The 26,564-nt window shown below is 61.4% G+C and overlaps 1 protein-coding gene across 2 annotated transcripts; it reads right to left on the reverse strand.

Moving 5' to 3' along the window:
* Positions 1–5,443: 5,443 nt before the first annotated feature.
* PYROXD2 (pyridine nucleotide-disulphide oxidoreductase domain 2) lies at positions 5,444–26,564 on the reverse strand. Of its 2 annotated transcripts, XM_032788461.2 has the most exons (16): positions 26,182–26,564; positions 23,880–23,899; positions 23,496–23,589; positions 23,346–23,419; positions 22,944–23,090; positions 14,413–14,566; positions 13,991–14,052; positions 13,335–13,432; positions 12,560–12,701; positions 12,118–12,252; positions 10,873–10,945; positions 10,395–10,551; positions 9,807–9,961; positions 8,589–8,695; positions 7,138–7,258; positions 5,444–6,087 (listed from the first exon to the last, which is right to left on the reverse strand). In XM_032788461.2, exons 1-16 carry the CDS (start codon positions 26,303–26,305, stop codon positions 5,981–5,983), a joined length of 1,770 nt encoding a protein of 589 aa, XP_032644352.1. In that variant the 5' UTR covers positions 26,306–26,564; the 3' UTR covers positions 5,444–5,980. The 2 variants fall into 2 exon arrangements, with proteins under 2 accessions (XP_032644352.1, XP_074928967.1); XM_075072866.1 differs by lacking the exons at positions 5,444–6,087; positions 7,138–7,258; positions 8,589–8,695 and adding an exon at positions 9,203–9,318.

A 26,564-nucleotide genomic window follows, 5' to 3' on the forward strand; every position in this document is an offset into this window, starting at 1 on the left:
GGCAGAGGATGCTGAATGCTCCAAGGAGAGACCCAGGAGGGGTGGTCATGTGAGCTTCTTGCCCTGAACAAGTCTGCTCCAAGGGAGAGGAGGCTCCCCAAAGTCCTGACTGGCTTAGTGGGGAGCAGTTCCAGAGCATCGCCCGGGGACTCCGTGACACCGCCATGTAAGTCTGACGCAGGGCCGAGGTGGGGAACTTAGGGCCCGTGGGCCGGATATGGCCCCCGTGGGTAAGTTCATCCAGTCGGAAGTGGGGGAGCCCTGAGTCTCAGCACCCCCCTCCCGATGGGGCTGAAGCTGCTGTGCTGACCCCTCCTGCTGTAGGAGGGAAGCTCCCCCTCGCCAGCATGGAGTTGGACCAAAAGCAGGGAAGCCCTGAGCCTCAGCCCCCATACCCTCCCCCGGGTGAGTGACCCTGATTGATTTTTTTCTGTTGGTCAATGGCCCGTGACAGAAAAAAGGTTCCCCACCTCCAATCCCAGAGCCTACACCCCCACAGCCGGCACCCTCACTCCACCCCCCCCAACCCTCTGCCCAAGCCCTCATCCCTCTCCCGTACACCAAACCCCTCAGTCCCAGCCCGGAGCACCCTCCTGCACCCCAAATCCCTCAACCCTGGCCCCACCCCAGAGCCCTTACCCCCCACACACTCCAGTCCCCTGCTCCATCCTGGAGCCTCCTCCTGCACCCTGAACCCCTCATTTCTGGCCCCACCCCAGAGCCCGTTCCCCCTACCTGACCCTGACCCCCTGCCTCAGCCCAGAGCCTGCTCCCACACTCCAAACCCCTTGGCCTCCACCCCCCCCCAGCTCAGAGCCCCCTCCTGCACCCCAAACCCCTCATTCCTGGCCCCAGCCCAGAACCTGCACTCCCAGTCCAGACCCCTTACCCCCTCCCACATCCCAACCCCCTGGACCCATCCCAGAGCCTGCACCCCCAGCCCAGAGCCCTCACCCCCTTCTGCATCCCAACCGCTGAGCCAGCCCAGAGGCCCTTCCTGCACCCCAAACCCCTCATCCCTGACCCCACACCTGGCTCCGTGCAAAAAGCAACCAACCCCCCCCCCCACCTAGTTACCCATGCAGCACATAGGGGAAACTGAGGCACACACACTCTCACACCCTGGCAGCTCCTAGTAGCCACAAGAGCCCTGGCAGTTGGGGCTCCCAGAACTGCTGCTGTAGAGCAAGGGGACTGCTTGAAACCCCCCCAGCCCCCTCTTGCCAGGGCTCACCCAGGGGCTGGCAGGCTCAGCAACCAGCATTGTCCAAGAGAACTAGGTTGGGTAGGAACCATTCTGCCCTGCTTCACTGGCGAGGCCTGGCTAGGTTGAAAGTGGTTTATTTTCTTCTCCTGGGTCAGGCCCCTACACTGTGCCAAGAGCAGACGACATGGAAATGCAAACGCCTTTCTGAATGGCTGCATTAGCCACGTTTCCATGCTGCTATTTCAGGGTGAACAATGAAATGCGCACACTCCAGCCTGTGCTGCCAGCAGGGCACCAGATGTGCTAATAACCGATTAATGTGCCAGCACTGACTGCACAACAAGCTGTTTGGATATTTATATAGCCACAGGGTTTTAATAAGGACTTCATTCATTCAGTGGCCAACTTCTGCCATTTCCTTGTTCACGGGCTGGGGCGGCAGGCTCTGTACGAGGCCTGTGTTGGTTCAGATATTTATAAACCTGAAAGGGGTTGGGGGTTGGGAGCAGAGGTGGCAAAGGCTGCAGGTGATACGTTATTTTAGGTAAGTGGGGAGCGGCAGGCACTGCCAGGCACGTTAGTGAGCCCCAAGCCAGCCAGGAGAACGGGTCACGTGCCGACACTGAAATTCACTGTGCTGTGTGCTGAGTACTGCGCGGTGCAGGACAGCATTGCAGCCTGCACTCTGCGGGGGTTCAGGTAACTGTCCCTGCTCAGCAAGGGCCCGCAAGGCACAGCTCAGCTCAGCAGGGCAGCTGTGACGTTGGCATGGGGTAGCCAACTCAGAATAGAGGGATTGGGGATGAGAACCCCAGCCCCACTCGGTGCCTGCTGCTCCAGCCCCTGGCCCCCGGCTAGCATGACGCTGCAGCCTGGTCGGTGTCCAGCCTGTGCCTGTCAGCCGAGCAGACAGCCCAGTAAAACCTGTCCCTGGGGCACCAGCCCCTCCTGCCAGGTAGTCAAACTTCGCTCTGCAGTGGCTGGTCAGGGCTTGGCTGAGAGCTCAGAGAGCCTGAGAGCTAGTGGTAGCTCCGCCACAGGCTCTGCGCGTGGTCTTGGGCCAGTCCGCTGATGTCTATGCTGGTTTCTCTCTCTCCCACTGCGTAGGAGGCTTGTGAGAGGAAGCCAGACCCCTGACGCAGCAGAGCCAGTCCCCCTGCTCAGGTCCCTCCTGCTCTGAGTACTGTAGCCAAGCAAGCAGGGCCCCAGCGCATGACCCTGGGTGCCAGCCCCAACCCATCACCTGGGGGTGGATAACTAGGTTCCTCCCAGTGACTGTGCTGGTCCATAACGCAGGAGCAGCCTTCTCTGGTGACCGTGGGCAGGACTGAGCCCCCCCTCTCCACCAGGAGCATGCAGGAGGGGTGGGCTACAAGGTCCCCAGGGCCTGGAGAACCTCTCCGCCAGCAGAGGGGGGTTGTTAGCAGAGAACGGAGCCAGAAGGGGACGTGCCCAAGGCTCTAGCCCAGTGAGGGGAACTCAGGGGCCTCCCAGGGTGCTTTAGTGACCCAGGGTCAGGGCATGGGTTTTGAGGCAGCTCCAGGAGTCCCTGAACTCTGAATAGGCCCTTGTGCCCAGGAGACAGCCCCACTACACCAGCAGGAGTCACTCCAGTACTGCCCTGGGCCACGAGACAGCTGCCTCTGCAGGCGAATTGGGCAGCCCCTCGGTGCTGGCTCCAGCGGCAGCCAGGGGCTTTCGTTGACCAGCAGAAGGGAGAGGAGGGCAGCACTGATGTTCGGCCCAGTTCCCTCGGGCTCTGTCACAAGCACAGGTGGCCAGGGCTGCAGTTTAATGGCTCAGCTAACGGTTACTTAGTTACTGTGCATGGGGCCCTGCTCTGCCAAGGGCTGGCGAAGTGTGAGTATCCGCGCAGGGGCCGGGCAGCGGCATGGAGACATGGCACTGGGCCACTCACGTCCTCTGCACGCCTCGGAGCTGGAGCATGTGACTGACCCCTCGGTGGCTGTATTGCCATGACGCACAGACTGTTGCACCGAGAAGGGGCTTTGCGTGACAGCGGCTCACGGGAACTTGTGCTTACAAGGTGCCAAAGTCTCTCTCTCTCTCTCTCTGTGTGAGAGCGAGCCAGCTTCCCTGCAGAGACTGTGCTCCCAAGGCGTCGCTGAGCCAGCCCAGCGGCCTGTGCTACTCCCACCTGTCGTCTTCTCTGGGCCAGGGAGCAGGCGGCTCCCAGGGCAGCATCAGTCAGTCCTGGGAGCCCCCAGCCCATCACTGGCAGCCGCGAGCTGGTTTCAGAGCCCAGCCACTGCAGCTGTGGGAAAGGCCAGTGTGCCGAAGTGGGAATGTTCTGGCTGTGTTCTGTGAATGCTGAGTGGGGAGCATTGACCTGGGAAGGTTGCAGGGGAGTTGTGCTGGGACTGACTGCCTTGGGGAAGGAGGATACCTGAGCATGTAACCCGAGAACCCAGGTGGGGGGTTGGAGGCCAGGTGACACCTCTGCCCGGGACACTGAACAAAGGACACAAAGGCTGGGGGAGGAGCTGGGGGTGGGGGAGGCTGACTGAGAGGCTGGAAGGAGTTTCAGTATTGGAGCTGGCTGGGAAATGGAGAGCCCCCCCCACCCCCGACGGGGCTTGGGCTTCCCAATGGGGCTGAGGCCTCCCTGGGGCCCCAGATGGACCTAACTAAAGGAGGTCCTGCTGTCTGTACTGGCAAGACCTGTTTTGGACTGTATTCCTGTCGTCTAAATAAACCTCTGTTTTACTGGCTGGCTGAGAGTCACGTCTGACTGCAAAGTGGGGGTGCAGGACCCTGTGGCTTCCCCAGGACCCCACCTGGGTGGGCTCTCTGTGGGAAGTTTACGGAGGGGCAGAGGATGCTGAATGCTCCAAGGAGAGACCCAGGAGGTGAAGCCGTGTGAGCTTCTTGCCCTGAACAAGTCTGCTCCAAGGGAGAGGAGGCTCCCCAAAGTCCTGACTGGCTCTGTGGGGAACAGTTCCAAAGCATCGCCCGGGGACTCCGTGACAGTCAGCCAGTGCAGGGCCTGGCCAGAAACCCAGGGAACCACTGTGTTAGTCAGAGACAGTGCTTGGACCACAGCAGTGCTTGGAGGGGGCTCCCCACTGGAGGGCAACAAAACTGATTAGGGGGCTGGAGCACATGGTATGAGGAGAGGCTGAGGGAACTGGGATTATTTAGTCTGCAGAAGAGAAGAGTGAGGGGGGATTTGATAGCAGCTTTCAACTACCTGGCACAGCACAGCACAGTGCGGTGCAGCCGGTTTGCCATGGCACAATGCAGCACTGCCCAACATGACATGACACCTGTTGAGATTTTTATTCTGCCGCTGACTGAGGGGTTGTGTAACATGGTCTAGTCTTCAGTTTAGCTCAGGGCAAGGCTGCGTGACTGGCTGGCCTGTGCCTGGGTTCTAGGAGAGCAGGCAAGGGCTGAGTCTGCCCTGGGCCTTGTCTGTGTTAGAACGGATTGGCCAGTGTCCCTCTCCAGGCAGAGCTAGACCTGCCTCTGTGGGCAGCTCTGGGACGGGGCTTGGTCCTCGGGGCGCTGGACTCTGGGGACGGGGAGTGGCCATGCTTGGGGCACATAGTGAGGGATGGGGAGGAAGGGACAGGATCAGATAGGGCTTTGTCAGCCCCCCACACTCCCCTTACTATGCCTAAGCCAGGTAAGAGTGATGGGGTAACCACTCAGAGTGGGGGGCGGGGCAGGGCATGCTCTCACAGCACCATGCTGTGGGGTGTTTGGGAAGTGAGCGGTGGGGGGACGGTGTCATGGTACAATCCCCACTTTGAACCTTAGCGTCCAAGAGATGGGGCACCAGCATGTATTCCTCTAAGCTTAATCCCCAGCTTAGAACCTATAGCGCTGCCACCAACCAGGAATTCCAGTGCCTGGTACACTCTGGTCCCCCCAAAACCTTGCCCGGGACCCCCAAGACCCAGACCCTCTGGATCTTAACACAAGGAAAGTAAACCCTTTCCCCCACCATTACCTGTCCCAGGCTTCCCCTCCCTGGGTTCCCCTGGAAGATCACTGTGATTCAAACTCCTTGAATCTTTAAACAGAGAGGAAAATGCACCTTCCGCCTCCTTCTCTCTCCCCCTCCCAGAGTCTCCCTGAGAGAGACAGTAATCCTAACACAGAGAGAAATTAGCCTCTCTCTCCCCCTTCCTTCCTTTCTCCCCACCAATTCCCTGGTGGATCCAGACCCCGTCCCCTGGGGTCTCACCAGAATAAAAAAACAATCAGGTTCTTAAACAAGAAAAGCTTTTAATTAAAGAGAGAAAAACAGTAAAAATTCTCTTTGTAAATTTAAGATGGATTAGGTACAGGGTCTTTCAGCTATGGACACTGGGAATACTCTCTCAGTCTAAGTATTCAAGTATAAATTATAAATCCTTCCAGCCAAATACACAGTAAAACTCCTTCCAGCCAAATGCACATTTGCAGATAAAGAAAACAAACATAAGCTTAACTCGCCATCTCCCTAGTACTCACTATTTGGAATTATAAGAACCTGTATCAGGGAGATTGGAGAGAAACCTGGTTGCACGTCTGGTCACTCTCAGAACCCAGAGAGAACAACAACCACAACTCACAGCACACACAGAAACTTCCCTCCCTCTAGATTTGAAAGTATCCTGTCCCCGATTGGTCCTCTGGTCAGGTGACAGCCAGGCTCACTGAACTTGTTAACCCTTTACAGTCCAAGAGATATAAAGTACTTCTGTGCTATTAGATTTTCTTATCTGTTTATGACAGACAGTGAGAGGCACACGCGTGGCCAGGTCACGACAGCCACCATCCCTTTCCCTGGGCTAGGCCGGTGCGTCGCTTGAAGTCCTCCAGGGCCACGGTAGCTGCATTGCGGCCCGCAGCGCCCATCACTCCCCCACCTGCAAAGGAAACAGATGCATGGGGGGGGCAGCAGTGGGTGTGTCCGTCAGTCCTGCCCAGGCACTCTGGGCCTAGCAGGGCAAAGCTGCCATGGGGAGAAGAGACGGGAGCCTAGTCCCACATGCTGGCAGCAGTGCAAACAAGCAATGGCCACATTTCCAGCCGGAGAAGACACCCCACCAGCCACGGCAGCTTCATGGCAGCAGGGAAAAACCTGAGGCTACGGTACAGGATCCAGGCAGCCCTCTCACCCTTACCTCACCTCGAGGGTGCAGTGTCGCTCTGGCCTCTGGACAGACTTCTCCCTCCTGCTGCACTGGATCCACCCCTCGGATGGACTTGTGCCAGGCAGGGGCGGCTCCAGGCACCAGCGCAGCGAGTGCATGCCTGGGACAGCAAGCCGGGGGGCTGGGATGTTGGCATTCGCAAGGGTGGCAGTCAGGCAGCCTTCAGTGGTGTTTCTGGGGGTGGTCCGCCGGTCCCGTGGCTTTGGTGGCAATCCAGTGACGGGTGCCAAAGACGCGTGACTGGCAGATCACCTGCAGAACTGCTGCCAAATTCGCGTGCCTGGCAGATCACCTGCAGAACTGCTGCCGAATTCATGTGCCCGGCAGATCACCCGCAGAACTGCTGCCGAATTCGCATGACCAGTGGACCTCCTGCAGAAGTGCCGCCGAAGGGACCATGACTGCCGTGCTTGGGGTGGCAAAAGACAGATCCACCCCTAGTACCAGCCCAGCCCAGCTGCTTCCAACCGGCCCTGGGCAGGCCATCTGCTGGCTCCCAGTGCTAGGACAGCTGCTCCTCACAGGCGCCCCACAGGGCACAAGGCATGTGGTGTCCCATGGCCTCAGGCTGTGACCCAAGGGGCGTCCGTGCCCTCTGCTTCTCCTGCTCAGACCCTGGGCAGAGCCGGCGACCAGGTCAGCACAGTGCCCTGGCATCACACCTCTGCAGCCCCCGAAGCAGGGAGGGCTGGATCCAGCGTGAGCCTCCACCCGGCGCTCCCCCCCACTGTAGCCGCGAAGGGAGGGTCCCAGCTCACCTACCGGGGTGGGCACCACTGCCACAGAGGTACAGGCCTGGGACTGGGGACCTGTAGCCAGAGTACGAGGGCACTGGGCGGGCAAAATACAGCTGGTCCAGAGACATTGCGCTGTGGAATATATTCTGCAAATAACAGGGTGAGTTAGGCCCTGGAATAGTCTCCTCCTCTTCCTGCTGCTCAGAGCCGGACAACCGGGCTGCACGGCTCCAGCTTCCCTCACTAGCTTTGGGCCAGGCTGGCTGGCAGGCTCGGCAGGTGCCAGACAGGCCGGGTGGGCAGCTGCGAGGCAGGCTGGGCTGGGCTGTGGGGGTCTGGGGGCACCAGGTGGGCAGACGGCAGGCAGGCTGGGCTGTGGGGGGCTCTGGGGGCGCCGGGTGGGCAGACGGCAGGCAGGCTGGGCTGAGGGGGACACTGGGGGCACCGCATGGGCAGACACCAAGCAGGTTGGGCTGAAGGGGGCACCGGGTGGGCAGATGCCAGGCAGGTTGGGCTGGGGGGGTTCTGGGGGCACTGGGTGGGCAGATGCCAGGCAGGCTGGGCTGGGGGGCACCGGGGGTGTCGGGTGGGCACACACCAGGCAGGCTGAGCTGGGGGGGGGTCTCTGGGGGCACCAGGGGCACTGGGTGGGCAGATGCCAGGCAGGCTGAGCTGGGGGGTCTCTGGGGGTACCGGATGGGCAGATGCCAGGCAGGCTGGGCTGGGGGGGGCGCCGAGTGGGCAGACGCCAGGCAAGCTGGGTTGGGGGGGCTCTGAGGGCACCGGGTGGGCAGACGCCAGGCAGGCTGGGCTGGGGGGGCTCTAGGGGAGCCAGGTGGGCAGACGCCAGACAGGCTGGGCTAGGGAACTCTGGGGGTACCAGGTGGGCAGATGCCAGGCAGGCTGGGCTGAGGGGGACACTGGGGGTACCAGGTGGGCAGATGCCAGACTGGGCTGGTGGGGCTCCGGATGGGCAGATGCCAGGCAGGCTGGGCTGGGGGGGGCGCCGAGTGGGCAGACGCCAGGCAAGCTGGGTTGGGGGGGCTCTGAAGGCACCGGGTGGGCAGACGCCAGGCACGCTGGGCTGGGGAACTCTGGGGGTACCAGGTGGGCAGACGCCAGGCAGTCTGGGCTGGGGGGGCGCCGGATGGGCAGAAGCCAGGCAGGCTGAGCTGGGGGGGCGCCGGGTGGGCAGACGCCAGGCAGGCTGGGCTGGGAGGGTTCTGGGGGTACTGGGTGGGCAGATGCCAGGCGGGCTGAGCTGGGGGGCATGCCGGGTGGGTAGACGCCAGGCAGACTGGGTTGGTGGGGCGCTGGGTGGGCAGACGCCAGGCCGGCTGGGCTGGGGGGGCTCTGAGGGCACCGGGTGGGCAGACGCCAGGCAGGCTGGGCTGGGGATGGCTCTAGGGGCACTGGGTGGGCACACGCCAGGCAGGCTGGGCTGGGGGGGCTCTGTGAATCTCATGGTCTACCTACCCCTCCGGGCAGCCCAAAGATCTTCTCCAAAGCCGGTGGCGTCAGGATGTCTCTGCCGACGACGGACGCCTTGAAGCCTGGCGCGTAGGCCTCGACCCAGTCGAATACTAGAGAGCGAGCGAGAAATGGGGCTCGGCCTGCATGTCTATCACCACCACCTGGGCTCGGGGCCCAGCCCCTGGCCTGCAGCTCCCTGCAGGGCACTGGGGAGCAGGGCTGGATGGCCCCCGTGGGTCGGGTTACCAACTTTCTAATTGCACAAAACCCAACACCCCTGCCCTGCGACCCCCACCACACAGTCACTCGCTCTCCCCCACCCTCACTCACTTTCACTGGGATGGGCAGTGGGTTGGGGTGTGGGAGGGGGTGAGGGCTCAAGCAGGGGGTGTAGTCTCCAGGGTGGGGCCAGAAATGAGGAGTTCAGGGTGCAGGAGGGGGTGAGGGCTCTGGGAGGGAGTTTGGGTGCAGGAGGGGGTGTGTGTGGGGGTCAGGGCTGGAGCAGGGGGTTGGGGGTGCAGGAGGGCTCTGTTGGGGGTGTGGGCTCTGGGCTGGGCTTGCAGAAGGGGGCTCAGGGCTGGGGCAGGGGGTTGGAGTGCAGGATACGGGCTCCAGCCAGGTGGTGCTTACCTCAGGCGGCCCCCAGGCGGCCGTGCAGTGGGGCTAAGGCAGGCTCCCTTCCTGCCCTGGCTCCATGCTGCTCCCAGAAGCGGCTGGCATGTCCCTGTGGCCCCTAGGCATAGGGGTGGTCAGGTGGCTCTGTGCAGTGCATGCTGCCCATGCCTGCAGGCACCACACCCCCCCAGCTCCCCTTGGTCATGGTTCCCAGCCAATCGGAGCTATGGAGCCGGTGCTTGGGGCAGTGCAGCATGCGGAGCCTCCATGGTTGCGCTTCTGCCTAGGGACACGTTGCTGCTTCCGGGAGCTGTGTGGAGCTGGGCAGGGAGCCTGCCTTAGCCCCGCTGTACTGCGGACTGGACTTTTAACAGCCTGATCAGTGGTGTCGATCAGAGCCACAAGGGTCCCTTTCTGACTGGGCGTTCCGGTCAAAAACCGGACTCCTGGGAAACCTACACGGGGGGGATTCTCAGCTCCGCTCAGAAGGCAGGGCTGAGGCTTCTGGGCACTGGATGCCTCCTTGGGATCAGGCGCACAGGGAGCAGCAGTGGGCAAGGGGCTGTGCATGGGAAGCTAATGAGTGCTGCGAGCCGCTGGCTTTACCCCGGTCGGCGTATGCATTCTGCTCCTGCTCGTCCCATGGCCGCCCACCAGCCAGCGCATAGGGGGTGTACTGCGTGAAGAGAGAGACCACGTGGCAGCCCGGGGGAGCCAGCGTGGGGTCCAGAGCCGAGGGGATGCACAGCTCAATCATGGGCCTGGGAAGAGCGAGAGAGTCAAAGCCCTCGGACCGGGCAGCCTGGGAAGGAATCCAGCCCAAGCCCTGCCCAGCACCCTGGCATGCTGCCGATGCAACCCCCCCACTGCCTCAGCCCCTGCCCACTGGCTCCTCCAGCAGGGATTAGCCCAACGTCACCCAGCCTCAGGCTCTCCAGTGGGCACCTCCCCTACGTTCCTTCCAGAAATCCTGGTGTCTCCCGTGTCCTTCCCTTCCCAAGAGGCCCTGTTGCCCTGCTGAGTGCGGGCAGCTGCCCCAGAGCCCTGGTAGCGTCACCCCAAGCAGAGCAGCATGAGGGGCACAACACCCTGAGGCACCGAGCAGTCTGGGCTATCTCCCGCTGCCCTCTCCCACATCAGGAGCCCAGCAGGGCCCAGCTCTGCCAACGACCAGCCAGCTCCCTCCAGCCCTACCTGGCGGAAGGCTCCCCACTGCTGGCCTCCTGGAAGGCGCGGTGGAGGATGCACGTGTCCTCGCAGTTCAGGTGGATGGAGCACTGGTGATGGGGCAGCAGGCAGCCATCACCGGAGTTGGGTGCAGCCAGGAAGCTGGGCAGCCTATCCACAGCCACTGGGGATGTCAGAGAGGGGGTGAATCCAAGGGGCAGAAGGGACACGGAGCCTCCCGTGCTCCTGATACCCCGAGGGGCCAGGGCAGATCACTAAGCCCGGGGGATGGGGAGCACGGCAGAAACGGAGGCCATGGTGCAGGCAAAGGCCAGTTTCCCCTCCGGACTCAGGCTGCAGCAGGGACCCTCGCAGAGACCCATGACGGCTCTTTCCTCCCATGGCACCGCAGATTATGAGAGCAGCGTCTCACAGGCCCCACCAGTGTCAACCCCCAGGGGACCTCAGTGGGGCAGGGAGTGGGACGTCCCCCACTGACACTTACCGTTGATCTTGGTGACGGGGGAGCGCGTGTCAAGCTGTGCCACGTGCTGGAGAAACTCCTCCGGCAGCTGCTCCTGGAGTGGGGAGAGCCCGGCTCAGACACCAGGGGCTGGAAACAAGCCTGGGAACTGGCTGGAAGTGCAGCCAGCGCTGGGCTGCGTCTGGGCAGGGCTGGAGCTACCCAGGACCCCTGAAAGGCACAGCCCAGCCACATGGGCTGGTCCCCAACAGTCACAGACCCCACTGATGGGGGAGCCAACTCATGCCCCGAGACACTTTCCCCCTTGCTCCCCACCCCGCTCCACCTCTGCTGCCCTGTGCTCCAGCCTTGGCCTCCACCCACCGTATTGCGTTTGCCGTAAGTTTGGGGGCTCCCAGGCCAGCATCGGGGAGGCCCCTTAGTCACTGGGGGTGGAGAGGGAGTGGCCTCCTCCGGCTGCCCCACAGGGGCTGGGGTGTGTCGCACTCATCATGGGGGGAGGGGCTCGTTACCATGCGGAACGCGACCCCTCACCCGGCTGTACCTGCCTGTCCGCACACAGGTGCTGCCACTGCCCAGGAACATGCTGGGTAGCGCGGCTCCCTGGCACTTCCCCGGGCAGGGCACTGTATGAGAACCACACATGTCATGGGAGCATCTCGCCGGGCAACTTCCTCCCCTCCAGCCCATCTCCCCCGGCACGTTTCCCCCCGTCCCTCCCATCCCATCTCCCCCGGCGCGTCCCACTCCACCCCCCCATCTCCCTCAGGGCACCTTCCTCCCCATTATCCCGGCGCGTCGTGTCCCACCCCCCAGGCATATCTGCCCTGAGGGCAGCTCCCCTCTCCTGCCCCCCCTGTCCCATCTTCCCCAGCATGTCTCCGCTCTGCCCCGCGTCCCATCTCCCCCAGCACGTCTCCCCCCGTCCCCCCCCCCATCTCCCCCGGCACGTCCCACCCCGCCCCCCTCTCCCCCAGGCACCTTCCTCCCTTACCCCAGCACGTCTCCCCCCATCCCCCCATCCCACCTCCCCGGGGTGTCCACCCTGCCCCCTTCTCCCATCTCTCCCGGCACGTCTCCTCTTCGTCCCGGCCGTCCCATCTCCCCCGGTGCATCCCCACCCTGCCCCCTTCTCCCATCTCCCCGGGGCACCCTCCTCCCATTTCCCCAGCGCGTTGTGTTCCGCCCCCCGGTACGTCCCCCCCCACCCCCCTTCTCCCATCTCCCCCGGGGCACCTTCCTTCCCATTTTCCCGGCGCGTCTCACCGGGGGAACGAGCTGCAGGAACGTGAGCTGAGCAGACGCGTTGGACAGAACCAGTTTGCTCTTCACCTCGGTCCCGTCCTGCAGGACAACACCCTGCGCCTCCCCGCGGGGGCCCAGCAGCACGCGGGCGACCGGCTGGCGAGGGGGGAGATGGGAGATCAGCCTGGAGTACACTAGGTGCACTGAGCAGAGCATGGCTGCAGGGAGGGTGTGGCCGCCCAGGGGCTGAGTGACCCTTTCCCGTGTGGATGCTGCTGGGCCTGCCCAGCCCCCCCCTCCCGGTGGGGTTTATGCCCCTAAGCACAGTCTCTGGTCACTGTTTCATGGCAGCTAATGGGCAGGAGGGAGGGGAGGATTCAGGGCTCTGTGGTCCCTATGGGCCGGGGAGCAGCCCAGTGCACGGGAGCTGTGTTCTCCGCCCCCTCCCCAGGAAGCTGGGCACCTTCTCGGGGAAGAGGTCGGCCCCGTGGGCAGCAGCTGCACTGGCGATGGCTTGGGACACCCCTCCCATGCCGCCTGCCACGTAGCCCCAGGCCCCTTTCCGCCCCTCCAGCTCGCCCATCACATGGTGCAGCAGCACATACCTAGGAGAGAAGTCAAAGGTTAACAGCTGGGCCAGGGCAGCCACCTGCAATGGTGCCAGGGTATGGGCAGGACAGACACCGGCCGGGGAGGGCATAGTCTCACTGCACGTGGTCAGCAGGGCATGGCCAGGGCACCCTCACCCCCCGTGGCAACGCCCTGGGAGTAACGCCGAGCCAGCCCGGACAGTCAAGGGGCTCAGGCTAGGTTAGTGAGTACACACAGAGGGTGCCAAGCTCTCCCAGCCCCACGGGCACAACCGGACACTGAGGTTACACAGGGGAGCTGCCCCAAGGTTACCCCTCCCCCTCTCACACCCACATGCTGCCAACCTCCCCCAGTTGGAGATCCTGAGCCCAGCGCCGGTCCCACACGGCTGGGCCAAGACAGCTGCCAGGCTGCCGAGGCATCCAGGCCTGACAGTGCCAGCCCAGGCAAACCCCACTGACCTGTCTGAGCAGGGGGTCCCTGGGCCTGGCGTGTGCCGGGGGGGATGTGGTCCAGGCACGAGGGGGAACATGGCAGCAAGCATGGGGCAGGAGTGGCAGGAAGCGAGAGCTGGGGTGCGACACCCCGGCAGGAACAGGAGGGCCCTGGAGAGCTGTGAATTCTTCAGCCCCAGCCCCACACCCTACCCGCTGCCAGGCGTGTGGGGACTGGCCATGGCTCCAATCACTGCATCCGTCGCCAGGGTTGCTTTCAAGGGCTCCGACTCGAACCAGAGATCCAAGATCTGGAGAGAGAGAAAAATGAAAACAGCGTTTAATGAAGAGAGCCCAGCACAGGGCGCCTGGATCCCATGGGGGCAGGCAGGTGCCCCCCCGGCCCAGCACAGGGGGCCTGGGTCCCATGGGGGGCAGGCTGGTCCCTTCCCCTAGCTCAGCACAAGGGGCCTGGGTCCCATGGAGGGGCAGGCAGGTCCCTTCCCCCAGCCCAGCACAGGGGGTCTGGGTCCCATGGGGGGGCAGGCGGGTCCCTTCCCCCGGCCCGGCACAGGGGGTCTGGGTCCCATGGGGGAGCAGGCGGGTCCCTTCCCCCGGCCCGGCACAGGGGGTCTGGGTCCCAAGGGGGGGCAGGCGGGTCCCTTCCCCCGGCCCGGCACGGGGGTCTGGGTCCCATGGGGAGGCAGGCGGGTCCCTTCTCCCGGCCCAGCACAGGGGGCCTGGGTCCCATGGAGCTGCAAGCACAGCTCAGCCCCACATGCCCCTCCCAGGCCCAGCCCCGTGCGTGGTTTGCTCAGCCCCTGCCCCCTCAGAGAGGGCGTCTCCCGTCCCCCAGCACCGTTACTCACCCTGGTGACTGGGGCTGTGAGCACTTGGTAATACTGGGGCAGCTGCTTCCCTAGTGCCAGGCCTGAGGGAAAGAACTGGGCATCAGAGGTGGCACCATCTCCCCGGGCCCCACGCACCCTGCAGGTGCCCTTCCTGCTTAGGCAGATGGCAGGAGGCGAGGACAGACTGGGCCCAGCGTGGGCTCTGTACGCACCAGGCCCTGGGCCCGTCTCTGCCCCAGGGACGATGGGCACTTGACTCCCACTGGAGCCAGGGGTTTAGCTGCAAGGGGAAAGGCTCAGGCCTCTGCCAGCCCCAGGGCAGTGCCCGGGGCAGCTCCTCCCCCTCTGCTCTGCCTGAGCCCTCTAACGCCAGCACCGTGCCCCACTGGCTGGGCGTGGACCCGCGGCCGGAGCCTCCTGTGCCACTGCCCCAGACGTACCCGCCCGCAGCAGGGGCTGCAGGCCTCGCAGGGCGTGGAGCCGCTGGAGCAGGGGGCCCTGGCTCCAGGCAGCGGTGTCCACCGGTGCTGCATCCAGCAGTGGGTCAAGGGCTGACACCAAGCGGCTCAGGAACGCCTCGTACTTTGGATAGGCCTGAAGCAGAGACAGAGGCAGGAGCCAGTGGATGCCAGCCCTGAGAAGAGACGCTGCTGTTACCTGGCCGTGCCCCTCCAGACTCCCCACTGAGCACGTGCCCAGCACTCGGCTCAATGCCACAGAGCCTGCAGGACATGTGCCCCCTCACTCCTTCCCCCAGTCCATGGTCAGAGCCAGGCAAGAGACAGCCTCCTGCATGCTCAGCCACCCAGCCCATGTCAGAGGAGTGGCGGGGGACAGCCTGCTCCAGAGCACCATCCCATGGCCCACGCCCAGCCCCTGCAGGCCGGCCGAAGGAGACACCTTCTCAGTAGCACCGTATGGCTGCAGCCCTCCCGCCTGCGCTTTGATCAGCAGGGACATTTCACAATGCTGATGTTAATGGAGTCTTGGCTCTGAATCCTGCCACATAAACAGCAATCGGCTCAGGCTCACTGCAAACTCAGGCCAGGTCCTCAGTGACACAGACATGCCCAGGCAAGTACATCACAGCTGGGTTTGACCCACTGAAGGGGGGCTTGGGTGGGGTCTGCTCAAAGCTGTGGGAAATGCAGAAGCTGCTGGAGGGAAAGCCCATCCCCAAGCCCAGATGGGTCTCAGCTACTCAACAGTGAGAACCAGCCGCATCTTTCGACCCAGCCCTGCCCCATGTTTCCAGCCACAGGCCTGAGCATGGACAAAGCAAAGAACCCCAAGAAAAGCCTCTGACGAGGGGACCTCAGGGCGCAGCTGAAGCTAATGAACCACCCGGGTTATGGAAATGCTCCAAGGGCACAGCTGAGCTGCTGCGCTTCGGTGTAGAGACTACGGCACTGATGGGAGGGGTCATAAGAACAGCCATACCGGGTCAGACCAAAGGTCCATCCAGCCCAGTGTCCTGTCTACCGACAGTGGCCAATGCCAGGTGCCCCAGAGGGAGTGAAGCTAACAGGCAATGATCAAGAGATCTCTCTCCTGCCATCCATCCCCACCCTCTGACAAACAAAGGCTAGGGACACCATTCCTTACCTAGCCTGGCTAATAGCCATTAATGCACTTAACCACCTGTGATAGAGTAGGGACTGTCTGTGTGGGGGATGGGAGAGCAGGGGGTAATTTTAGGTGAGGGACAGGTGCTCAGCCTGTAACCTGAGCTAGGCAGGGGGGAGGGGTGTCAGCACCTTTGCCCAGGAAGCTGGACAAAGGAAGGGGCCGGCTGGAGGGAGTTGAGTTTCATTTTTGGGCTGGATGGTTGGAATTCAGGGAATCCCAAGCTGGGGACTAAGCTTCCTGAACCCCAGAAGGACTCAATTGAGGGGTCCTGGCTGTGCCTCCAGGCTCTGCTGTAACCTGCGTTCCTGTTGTCCAATAACCCTTCTGTTTTACTGGCTGGCTGAGAGTCACTGTGAGTCCCAGGAAGAGGGGTGCAGGGCCGGACTCCCCCACACTCCGTGACACCACCATGAATTTATCTAGTCCACTGCCTGGGAGCTGGGCTGGCAGAACTCTTCCATCGGCCGAGAGCTGTCTACGTGGGTCAGCTCGGCACTTGGGGGGTGTGTGTGTGGATTTTTCATGCTCCCACCTGACTGAATGGATCGGTGCACATTTCGGGTGCCCAGACGACAAGGGGCTGGCGCTCCAGTGTGACAAGGTGGGGTGTAAATTATTAGCCCACAGAGGGAGTGAGCGTGGCTCGTGGTAGCCGGGAGTGGAGCGCACGTGCATTGCTTGTAGCTTTGCGAGAACACCCCCTGCTGGGCACAGCCACCGCTCCCTCATGCTGGGGGCAGGTAGCAGCAATGCACCCGGACACCTGGGTAACCCCGAAATACAGTCGAGGGGGATGAGGTGTGATTGTACGACACGGCTGGGCTGGGAAACACCCCCAGCGTAGACCCGGCTACCCTGGGAAAAAAGACAGTTACTCACCTTTGTAACTGTTGTTCTTCGAGATGTGTTGCTCATATCCATTCCAGTAGGTGTGCACGCACCGCGTGCACGTTCGTCGGAGACTTTTACCCTAGCAACACTCGGTGGGCCGGCAGGTCGCCCCCTGGAGTGGTGCCGTCATGGCGCCTGATATATACCCCTGCCGACCCAACCGCTCCTCAGTTCCTTCTTGCCGGCTACTCCGACAGTGGGGAAGGAGGGCGGGTGTGGAATGGATATGAGCAACACATCTCGAAGAACAAGAGTTACAAGGTAAGTAACCATGTTTTCTTCTTCGAGTGCTTGCTCATATCCATTCCAGTAGGTGATTCCCAAGCCTTACCTAGGCGGTGGGGTCGGAGTGAGAGGTCACAGTGCGCAACACAGCAGAACCGAAGGCCGCATCATCCCTGGACTTGGTCAACCAGCGCATAGTGTGATGTAAAGGTGTGCACGGACGACCAGGTAGCCGCCCGGCATATGTCCTGGATGGGGACCTGGGCCAGGAAAGCAGCAGACGAGGCTTGAGCCCGAGTAGAATGGGCGGTGATCCGGCCAAGCGGGACGTGAGCCAAGTCATAGCATGTCCGATACAAGATGTTACCCATGATGAAATTCGCTGGGAAGTTATAGGGAGACCTTTCATACGCTCCACCACTGCTATGAATAATTGGGGCGAGCGTCTGAAGGCTTTAGTCCTGCTGATGTAGAACGCGAGGGCCCGGCGGACATCCAGGGTGTGTAGCTGCTGGTCTCGACGGGATGTGTGTGGCTTCGGGAAGAAGACCGGCAGAAAAATATCTTGATTAAGATGAAATGGTGAGACAACCTTCGGAAGGAAGGCTGGGTGTGGTCATAGCTGCACCTTATCTTTGTGAAAGATGGTGTAAGGTGGGTCCACGACCAACACACGGAGCTCAGATACGCGTCTGGCAGAGGTGATAGCTACCAGGAAGGACGTCTTCCATGACAGATAAAGTAAAGAGCAGGTTGCTAACGACTCAAAAGGGGGCCCCATGAGTTTAGACAGCACCAGGTTTAAATCCCACGTAGGGGAAGGAGGCTTAACCGGAGGTACAGTCTCTCCAATCCCTTAAGGAATCTGGAAACGATGGGTGTGAAAAGGTGGAAGTACCGGACTCTCCAGGATGGAGGTGGAGATTGCGGCTAGATGGACCCTAATGGAAGAGAGGGCTAGGCCCTGGCCCTTGAGATACAACAAGTAGTCGAGGACGACAGAGACTGGAACGGCATCAGGGACCATAGAATGCCGTGTACACCAGAATGAGAATCGCTTCCACTTTGCGAGATAAGTCGCCCGCGTAGAGGGTTTCCTGCTACCCAAAAGACCTGTTGAACCTCGCAGAGCACTGGCGCTCAGACTCGTTCAACCAGACAGAAGCCACGCCGTCAGGTGTAGGGACGGGAGGTCTGGGTGACGAAGCCTGCCGAAGTCTTGTGTTATAAGGTCCGGGTAGAGAGGTAGTGGTATTAGAGGCGCCAGGGACAGGTCGAGCAGCATGGATGTACCAATACTGTCTCGGCCATGCCGGAGCGATCAGGATCAGCTTGGCCTTGTCCCTGCGCAACTTGAGCAGGACCCTGTGGATTAAGGGGAAAGGTGGAAACGCATACAGGAGACCCCTTGTCCAGGGAATGAGAAAGGCGTCCGAGAGGGAGCCCGGGAGCGGCCCTGCAGGGAGCAGAACATCTGACACTTCCTGTTCTCCTTGGAGGCGAATAGGTCTATCTGGGGAAAGCCCCACTTCCGGAAACAGAAAACAGGACGTCCGGACGGATGGACCATTCGTGTGTCAGGAACGATCGGCTCAGGCGGTCCGCTAGAGTATTCCGGACCCCGGGGAGGAAGGAGGCTATCAAGTCGATCGACTGGGCTATACAAAATTCCCACAGTTGTAGTGCCTCTTGGCAAAGATGAGTAGATCGTGTTCCTCCTTGCTTGTTATATAATACATGGCCGTTGTGTTGTCCGTGAAAATGGCAACACAAACGGCCCTGTAGCTGCTCGCGAAATGCCTGGCACGCCAACCGGACCGCCCTTAGTTCGCGGACATTGATGTGGAGCTGGAGTTCTGGTAAGGACCAAAGCCCTTGGGTCTGCAGATGGCCCAGGTGTGCGCCCCACCCCAGAGCGGAAGCATCCGTCGTCAGGGATAGCGAGGGTGAGGTGGATGGAATGGCCAACCGGCGCCACCAGGGCGGGGTCCAGCCACCAGTTGAGGGAGCCCAGTACGTGTGACGGTATTGTGACTATCATGTCCAGGGCATCCTGCGTGGCCGAAAACTGAGGCGAGCCAGAGTTGCAGAGGGCGCATGCGTAGTCTCGCGTGCTTTGTCACAAAAGTGCACGCAGCCATGTGACCGAGGAGGGCGAGGACGGTGTGGGCAGTGGTAGTGGGAAAGGCGAGGAGCCCCTGAACGAGAGAAACTATCGATGTGAATCTTTGAGGAGGCAATCTGGCTGTTGCTCGATTCGAGTCCAGCAGCGCTCCTATGAATTCTATTTCCTGAGTCGGGAGCAGGATGGATTTGTCTAGATTGATGATCAATCCTAGACGAGAGAACAGGTCTTTGATGAACTGTACGTGCCCGGTCACCTGGGCCTCGGAAGCCCCTCGAATCAGCCAGTCATCGAGGTAGGGAAAGACATGAATGTGGCGACGACGGAGGTAGGCCGCGACTACCGCCATACACTTAGTAAAAACTCGAGGGGCCGAGGAGAGGCCGAAGGGCAGAACCGCAAACTCGTAGTGATGACGGTTTACTACGAAACGAAGAAACCTCCTGTGCGGTGGGTAGATCGCGATATGAAAATATGCGTCTCTCATGTCGAGAGCAGCGTACCAATCTCTGGGATCAGGGAAGGAATATGTTTCCCAGGCATACCATGCGGAACTTGAGCTTCCTGATGTACTTGTTCAGAGCTCGCAGGTCTAAGATGGGGCGGAGGCCGCCTTTCGCCTTGGGAATCAGGAAGTACCTGGAATAGAACCCTCTGCCTCTCATGGCCTCTGGAACCTTCTCTATGGCCCCCAATGTGAGGAGCTTCGAAACTTCCTGTAGGAGGAGTTGCTCGTGAGAGGGGTCCCTGAAGAGGGACGAGGAGGAGGGTGGGAAGGCGGGGTCGAAATAAACTGAAGACGGTAGCCCTTCCACCGTGCTGAGGACCAGCGGTCTGATGTTAGCTGGGACCAGGCAGGGAAGAAAGCGGCGAGGCGGTTGGAAAACTGAGCGGGATTCTGTGGGAGGAAATCGGTACGGTGCTCTCGAGCGCACCTTCAAAAGCTAGTTTCGGTCCCGCTGGTGGTTTGGCGGGACCGGAGTTGTTACCCCCTTGAGGCCAGACTGGCGTCTACGAGAGGTCCTGCTCTACGCCTGAGAGAAGTCTTGTCTCGGCCGAGTGGGGGGTAGAACCGTCGGGGCTGGGGACGGAAGGGCCGTCTTTGAGTTTGCGGCGTGTGCATCCCCAGCGAGCGCATTATTACGCGATTGTCTTTTAGACTTTGGAGGCGAGGGTCTGTCTTCTGAGAGAAGAGACCTGGCCGTCAAAGGGTAGGTCCTGTATCGTGTGCTGGAGCTCCGGTGGTAACCGGACGCTTGCAGCCACGAAATACGCCTCATAGCGACCCCTGATGCAAGAGTTCTAGCCGCAGAGTCCGCTGCATCTAAGGAGGCCTGAAGGGAGGTCCTCGCCACCTTTTCCTTCCTGTAGGAGCGCCGAGAACTCCTGGCGGGAGTCCTGTGGGAGAAGCTCAGTAAATTTTCCCACTGCCTCCCAAGTGTTGAAGCTGTAACGGCTCAGTAGGGCCTGTTGATTGGCGACTCTGGAGCTGGAGACTCCCAGCAGAATAGATCTTCCTGCCCAGGAGGTCCATGCGCCTGGCCTCTCTAGACTTGGGCGCAGGGGCTTGTTGGCCATGCCGCTCACGCTCGTTGACTGATTGGACCACCAACGAGCAAGGCGGAGGGTGGACATAGAGGTATTCGTACCCTGTGGACGGGACCATGTATTTGCGCTCAACCCTTTAGCCGTGGGAGGCACCGAAGCCGGGTCTGCCAGATTGTATCGGCTCGTGCCTGGATGGAACGAATGAAGGGGAGCGCTACGCGTGTTGGGGTCCCGCCGAGAGGATACTTGACCACTGGGTCATCCACCTCAGGGACCTCCTCTACGGGTAAGTTATATTTAAAGCAACCCGGCGTAGTAAGTCCTGGTGAGCCCTGAGGTCGATAGGCGGTGGCCCTGATGTAGATGTTCCCACACAGCCTCGTCCGGGGAAGAAGATGACGACTCCCGGGACCAAAGGGTCTTGAAGAGACTCTTGGTCCTGTGGGGCATCTACGGCTTGTTCAGGGTGAGCCGTGTCCCGGGCTGGGAGCTGTTCCACAGTTTCTGGAGGTGGTCTGCTCACCGTGGACTCAGGTGCCCTTTGTCGAGGGAACAGAGCGAGGCAGGGTGGCTGTGACCCCTGGCTCTGGTGGTAAGCCCACGGAGTCCAAAAGGGCCATGGCTGAGGTCCTTGAGTTGTCCGAATCCCCATAAGATGCCGAGTCGGCATGGGAGGAAACGGATGGTTGGCGGGATGGCCAAGGCGGGGCCGAGAGTGTGAGATGGATCATCTCTACGGCCAGTTGAGTCCTGTCCGCGTGGTGCCGGGGAGCGGTACCTGGAGTCCCGCGGTGCCGCGAATGCGACCGGGACTACTACCAGCGCGGTGCCGGGGCGTGCCTCAGGTCGACCAGTGCGGTGCTGGGAGCGTCCGTGCCGAGACCGGCTCCGAGACGTGCGGTGTCGGAGCGGTGCCGAGATCTGGAACGGCGCGGGTAATGCCTTGACGGCGATCGGACCCGTGAGCAGTACCGCGAGTACGTCCGGTACCCGTTGAAGGGAACGGTACCGGGACTGCGAGCGGCCGCGGGATCCGGAGCGATGGTGAGACCGGGACCGTCTGCGTGACCTCGACCTGGAACGAAGTCCCACGGTGCCGGGTGAAGAAGGTCTCACGAGAGCCGGCTTGCCCAGAGATTGTGGGACCCGCACCGGCGTGCCGGGGGTCGAGGGCAGCTCAGGCTCTGTCATCGCAATGAGGTCTCGTGCGGCTGAGAACGTCTCCGGGTCGAAGGCACAATAAGCTCAACCGCGGCACGCGCCGGGGAGCCAATAGGCACCGGACTCGACGGCCTTTCCGAGGCCGGAATCAACGTGCAACAGACCTCGAGGCCGCAGCAGACGGAGTCGGTGCCGGGCGGTCTGTTGTGGGCAAGCGCTCTGACTGCGGGCTGGTGTACTGGCCGCAGGAGGCTTACGCTTCTTGCCTCTCGAGAGAGCGCGAGCGGTGCCGAGCAGGAGTTGTGCCGGAGACTGGTGAGGTGTCTTCTTCGAGGGCGTATGATTGCGGTGCCGAGGAGGCGCTTGTTCCCGGTGCCGCGGGCGGTGCCGAGGACGGTGGAGTGAGCGCTGCCTCCATGAGCAACTGTTTAAGGCGAACGTCCCTCTCTTTTTTTGGTCCGGGGCTTGAATGCCTTACAAATCTTGCATCTGTCTGTCAGGTGGGATTCGCCCAGACACTTCAGACAAGAATCGTGTGGGTCGCCTGTGGGCATCGGACGACGGCAGGCCACGCACGGTTTGAAGCCCGGCGACCCGGGCATGAGCCCGGTACCGGGGTAGGGGATGGGCTAAGCCGCGATCCCTACTAACTAATTACAAACAACTACTAAAGAACGGAAACTAACTACTAACTATTATTTAAAAGTTCAACTATATACAAAATTCAAGAGGATACGAGTGAATGCTAGGGAGGTGGAGAACAGATAGTCTGTGCTCCACAGTTCCAATGACCGACATGGGCAGTAAGAAGGAACTGAGGAGCGGTCGGGCCGGCAGGGCTATATATCAGGCGCCATGACGGCGCCACTCCACGGGGCGCCCTGCCGGCCCACCGAGTGTTGCTAGGGTAAAAGTCTCCGACGAACGTGCACGCAGTGCGCGCACACCTACTGGAATGGATATGAGCAACACATCTCGAAGAAGAACCACACTTTCTCCGGCATAGCTTGTGACACTTGGAGGGGCTGGTACATGCTGTGTCCACAGTAGGTGCTTTGCCAGGATGTTCACCAGCCCAGTGATCCTCGGGCAGACCTGGCCTGGGGTTGCAGCTACGCATTGTGCAGAGACACTGACCACCCTCCACTCCCTGCCCGAGCGTTCGAGCCGGGACGTGCCCATGAGCTGGCAGGCTGAGGAGGGCAAGGAGCCTTGCTTTGTCTGTGATTCGGCGGGTGGGCCAGGAGGCTGCAGGGAGCACTCCCAGGCCAGACCCACTGGAGAGTCCAGCCCCTCATGGCTGCATGCCTGGGATTTGGGCCATTTAGGGCCAGTCACACTGGGATTGGCAGGACTTTGACCTCGTTGAAGGCCCTCTGCTGCCCTCAGTACCTGTGCATCCTTGGAGGAAAACTGAGCGATCTGCCGCTGGGTCTCCGCCATGTCATGGCCCAGCAGGAGCGAGCGCTTGGCTTGTCCATCCTCCAGCATGGGGGTAAAGGAGTAGGGGTCGCGAGCGTACACCCTCAGACCATGTCTCTGCAAGAGAGAGCGTGGCCAGTGCCAGGCAGCGCAGCCCCTCTGGCCCCCTTCACCAACCCACAGGGGACAAGCCCGGGGAGCTGTTCTGAACTGGAGGCTGTCAGGCTCCAGGCTTGGGCCCCCGCGGCACAGAGGGGGCAGCGAGCTGGGCCTGGCTAGTGATGCTAGGGCCTCACACCCACCAATGCTGCCAGTGGGGGGAAGGAGGCAGCATCGGCGACTGGCTGAGCCCCCCTGGACTGGCCTCAGTACCTGCAGCTCCAGTTCTGTGGAGATCTGCGGCCGCAGCAGGCTGAGCAGGTAGGATGCTCTGGAGAATTTAAAGCCTGAAAGAGAAGGGAGTGTCAGCTACCAACCCAGCCCGGGCACCAGGGGCATCTCGCTGGGCAGGGCCAGGCTTACCTGGGACAATCTCCTCTGTGACCGCGGCACCTCCCAGCAGGTGACGCCTCTCCAGCACGGCTGTCCGCACGCCTGACTTCTGCAGGTAGGCAGCCTGTCACAAGCACAAGAGCCACCTGGCCTCATGTGCCCCCCACCAAACCCCTCCAGGATGCTCCCAAGCCCCCACCCAGGACACCCCCCCAGGAACATCTCCCCTCAAGCTCCCCCCCATGACACCCCCAAGGCCCCACCCCCAACAAACCCATCCAGGACACATGCACTCCATAGTGCTCTTGGGAGCATCCTCCTCACACCATAGGATTCCCCCCATTCACTTGGGATTCCCTGCCCTCCTTCCTGAGACAGGGCCCCGAGGCAGATGCCTTGGCAGTCAATACTCACTGCAACCAGCCCATTGTGTCCTGCAACGAGAAATGGGCAGAGGGTAAGAGGAGCCAGGGCCTGGGACACCAATGGGTCCCGCCGCTACTCACCATCTCCCTGGCAGCCAAGGCTGCATGGTGCTTTCTATGCCACTGTCACCACAATGCCCTGTGCCCACAGGGCAGCACCACCCGTGTGGGTGCCAGGGGCTGGGCCAGTGCTGGCAACTGGCCTAGGTATGGGAAACATCCTTGGGGACCTTAGTGAACATGGGGGCTGGGAGATACAGGGCCCCCCACACCAAGCCCATCCAGCCTGCTCCCTTTGCCCTGCAGCACTGGCACCTTCCCCAGGACAGCACCTCCAGACACATTGAAAGCCCCACCCCGGTCCCACTCTAGCAGCACTGCACCCCCTCCCACCAAACGCACCCCACTGAGGCACAGGGGCAGCACTGACCCCAAGGAGACAGTGGGCCCCCATTCCAGCCTCCTGGTCCTTCCTCTCCCCAGGCGCAGGACCCCCCTGCACCCTTTCCATGGCTATATGCCGGTGGATCTGCCATTCCCCTGGTTGTCTGGCATGGCTGAGGCCTGTTAACTCGGCTCGCCCAATGGCCAGGAAGCAGATCTGTGGCAAGAAGCTGCACCAGCCCCTGCCCCTCACACTGGGCACAGAGTGAGCTCCCTCCACCCTGGCTGGTGTAGGGTGCCAGCCCCATGCCCCAGCACCCAGGCACCATTTCAGATTGGGGTGCGGAGCAACTTTATCTGGGACTCCAGGGGCTACACTTCAGACACAAGTAGATTTCAAAAATAACTACTCACCACCAGACCCTGCAGGCTAACGATTGTACACCTTGTGATACTGCAACACACCCCCACTTTATCACACTAACACAATGATTGTTTCACAGGACCCCACAACTGAAGTGCTTTTCATGGCAGCAGTTTTTGTATTTGTTTTCCAACACACGCAGCTTAGAATTCCAGTCAACAAACCCCAGGTTTATATTAAGGAGGTCAAAATACATCGTTCAAAATCTTCTATCAGTGGGATTAAACTAAAAAAGAAATACAATGGAGCTAGGGCGACCAGACAGCCAGTGTGAAAAATCAGGACAGGGGGTGGGGGTAATAGGAGCCTATATAAGAAAAAGACCCCCAAACCAGGACTGTCCCTATAAAATCGGGACACCTGGTCACCCTAGCTGGACTAGATTCGGGCTTCAGTTACCCAACTCCGAAGTCAGCCCACTGGTTGAAACCCATGCGATTACTCCTGATTTACAGCCGTGCTACAGAGCAGAATTTGCCCCTTGTCCGGTGCAGCGTCTGTTGGAAAGGGTGCCATGGTAGTTATGGGCGGGGAGCCGCTGCTGAGACCCTGCCCCAAGTGTTCACAATAGTGAAGGACTCAGTCAGAATAACACACTGTAAGTGTGAACGTGCACCTAGTACGAGCACTAGTGCTCACCGGCTGTGTCTTTGTAAAACTTCTGCAAAGCCTGGAGCACGTTGCCTGCCAGTGACATGAGCCCTTTGGGTAGGACCCACTGTTAACCAATCACCAGTACAGAGCTCAGCCACCGCAGAATCCTTTGGGGTGGGGTGGGGTGAAAGCCACATGCCAAGGGGATGCCTAGATTAAAGTAGAACTGGGGGGGTGGGAGGTGGCTAAATCCGCACAGCCCATGCATGTGCCTAGCGAGTGAAGGGCGCGCTCTGGGGGCAGCTCTCGTAGCACTGGAGCTGACCCCAGAAGCAGAGGCGCTTGGAAAAGACCCCCCCCCCAATAACACAAAAAGACACCAACACCCCCAGCTTGCTGCTGGGCATCATTCCCCCTCAAGGAACTTCTGCCTTTCAGCACTGCAGGGCCCTGGCCTGGCACGGCACACGAGCAGCAAGGCAACCTCACACTGCCCCACCTGCTGACCTCAGCCAGGGGCCACAGAGCCACCGGGCAGGTGAGGGCTGCAAGCCCTTTGGGGACCATGACTGGCTGCTTGGAGGATAAAGGAGCCGCAGGATCCAAGAACCAGCCATTCCCCCTGGAAAGTTCGGCCTGAGGTAGGGCCAGCCCAGGCAGCTCTGTGGGGAGGCCCAGGGGCTCTGGCCAGCTCAGCAAAGCAGCTGCTGGCTGATTGAGTGTGCACACACACAGAGCTCTGCATGCCTGCCTTAAAGGGCCAGCACTCCTGCACACCCAGGCTCGTCCCTGGGGGGAGCTGGAGCCTGCTGGGGGGGGGGGTAGTGCCCCCCTAAAGATGCCCCTGCACCCAGGGTTCAGTAGCAGCAGCCCCCAGTCCCAGCATTACCTCCCCCTATCACCACGGCGTCATATTCCCGCTGCAGCTGGCCCCTGGCCCCGGTGTGAGCCAGCCTCCGGCCCTGCAGGCTGCAGCCAGCCCATGCCCTGCCCAGCCCGTGTCTGGCTGCCATGGCTGTGGTGGGCACTGGCTGCTGCCAGGCCAGGCCTGGCCTTCGCTGCTGAGTCAGCACTTTCCTGGGAGGCGGCCCCAGAGCAGGGGCGGGACGGGGGCAGAGCCTGGAGCTGAGCCAGCCCAACGTGCTCACGGAGGGGTTGAACGGGCCAGGGAAAAGCTCCTGGCTGTGGAAGGGGCAGGGCCCAGGCAGACACACGCTGGCCCCTCTTGGCTGCCCCCGCCCCAGTTCTCCTCCCCCCGTTCGACACAGCGAC

The sequence above is a fragment of the Chelonoidis abingdonii genome, chromosome 16 (assembly GCF_003597395.2).
Source record: "Chelonoidis abingdonii isolate Lonesome George chromosome 16, CheloAbing_2.0, whole genome shotgun sequence".
Lineage (NCBI taxonomy): Eukaryota > Metazoa > Chordata > Testudines > Testudinidae > Chelonoidis > Chelonoidis abingdonii.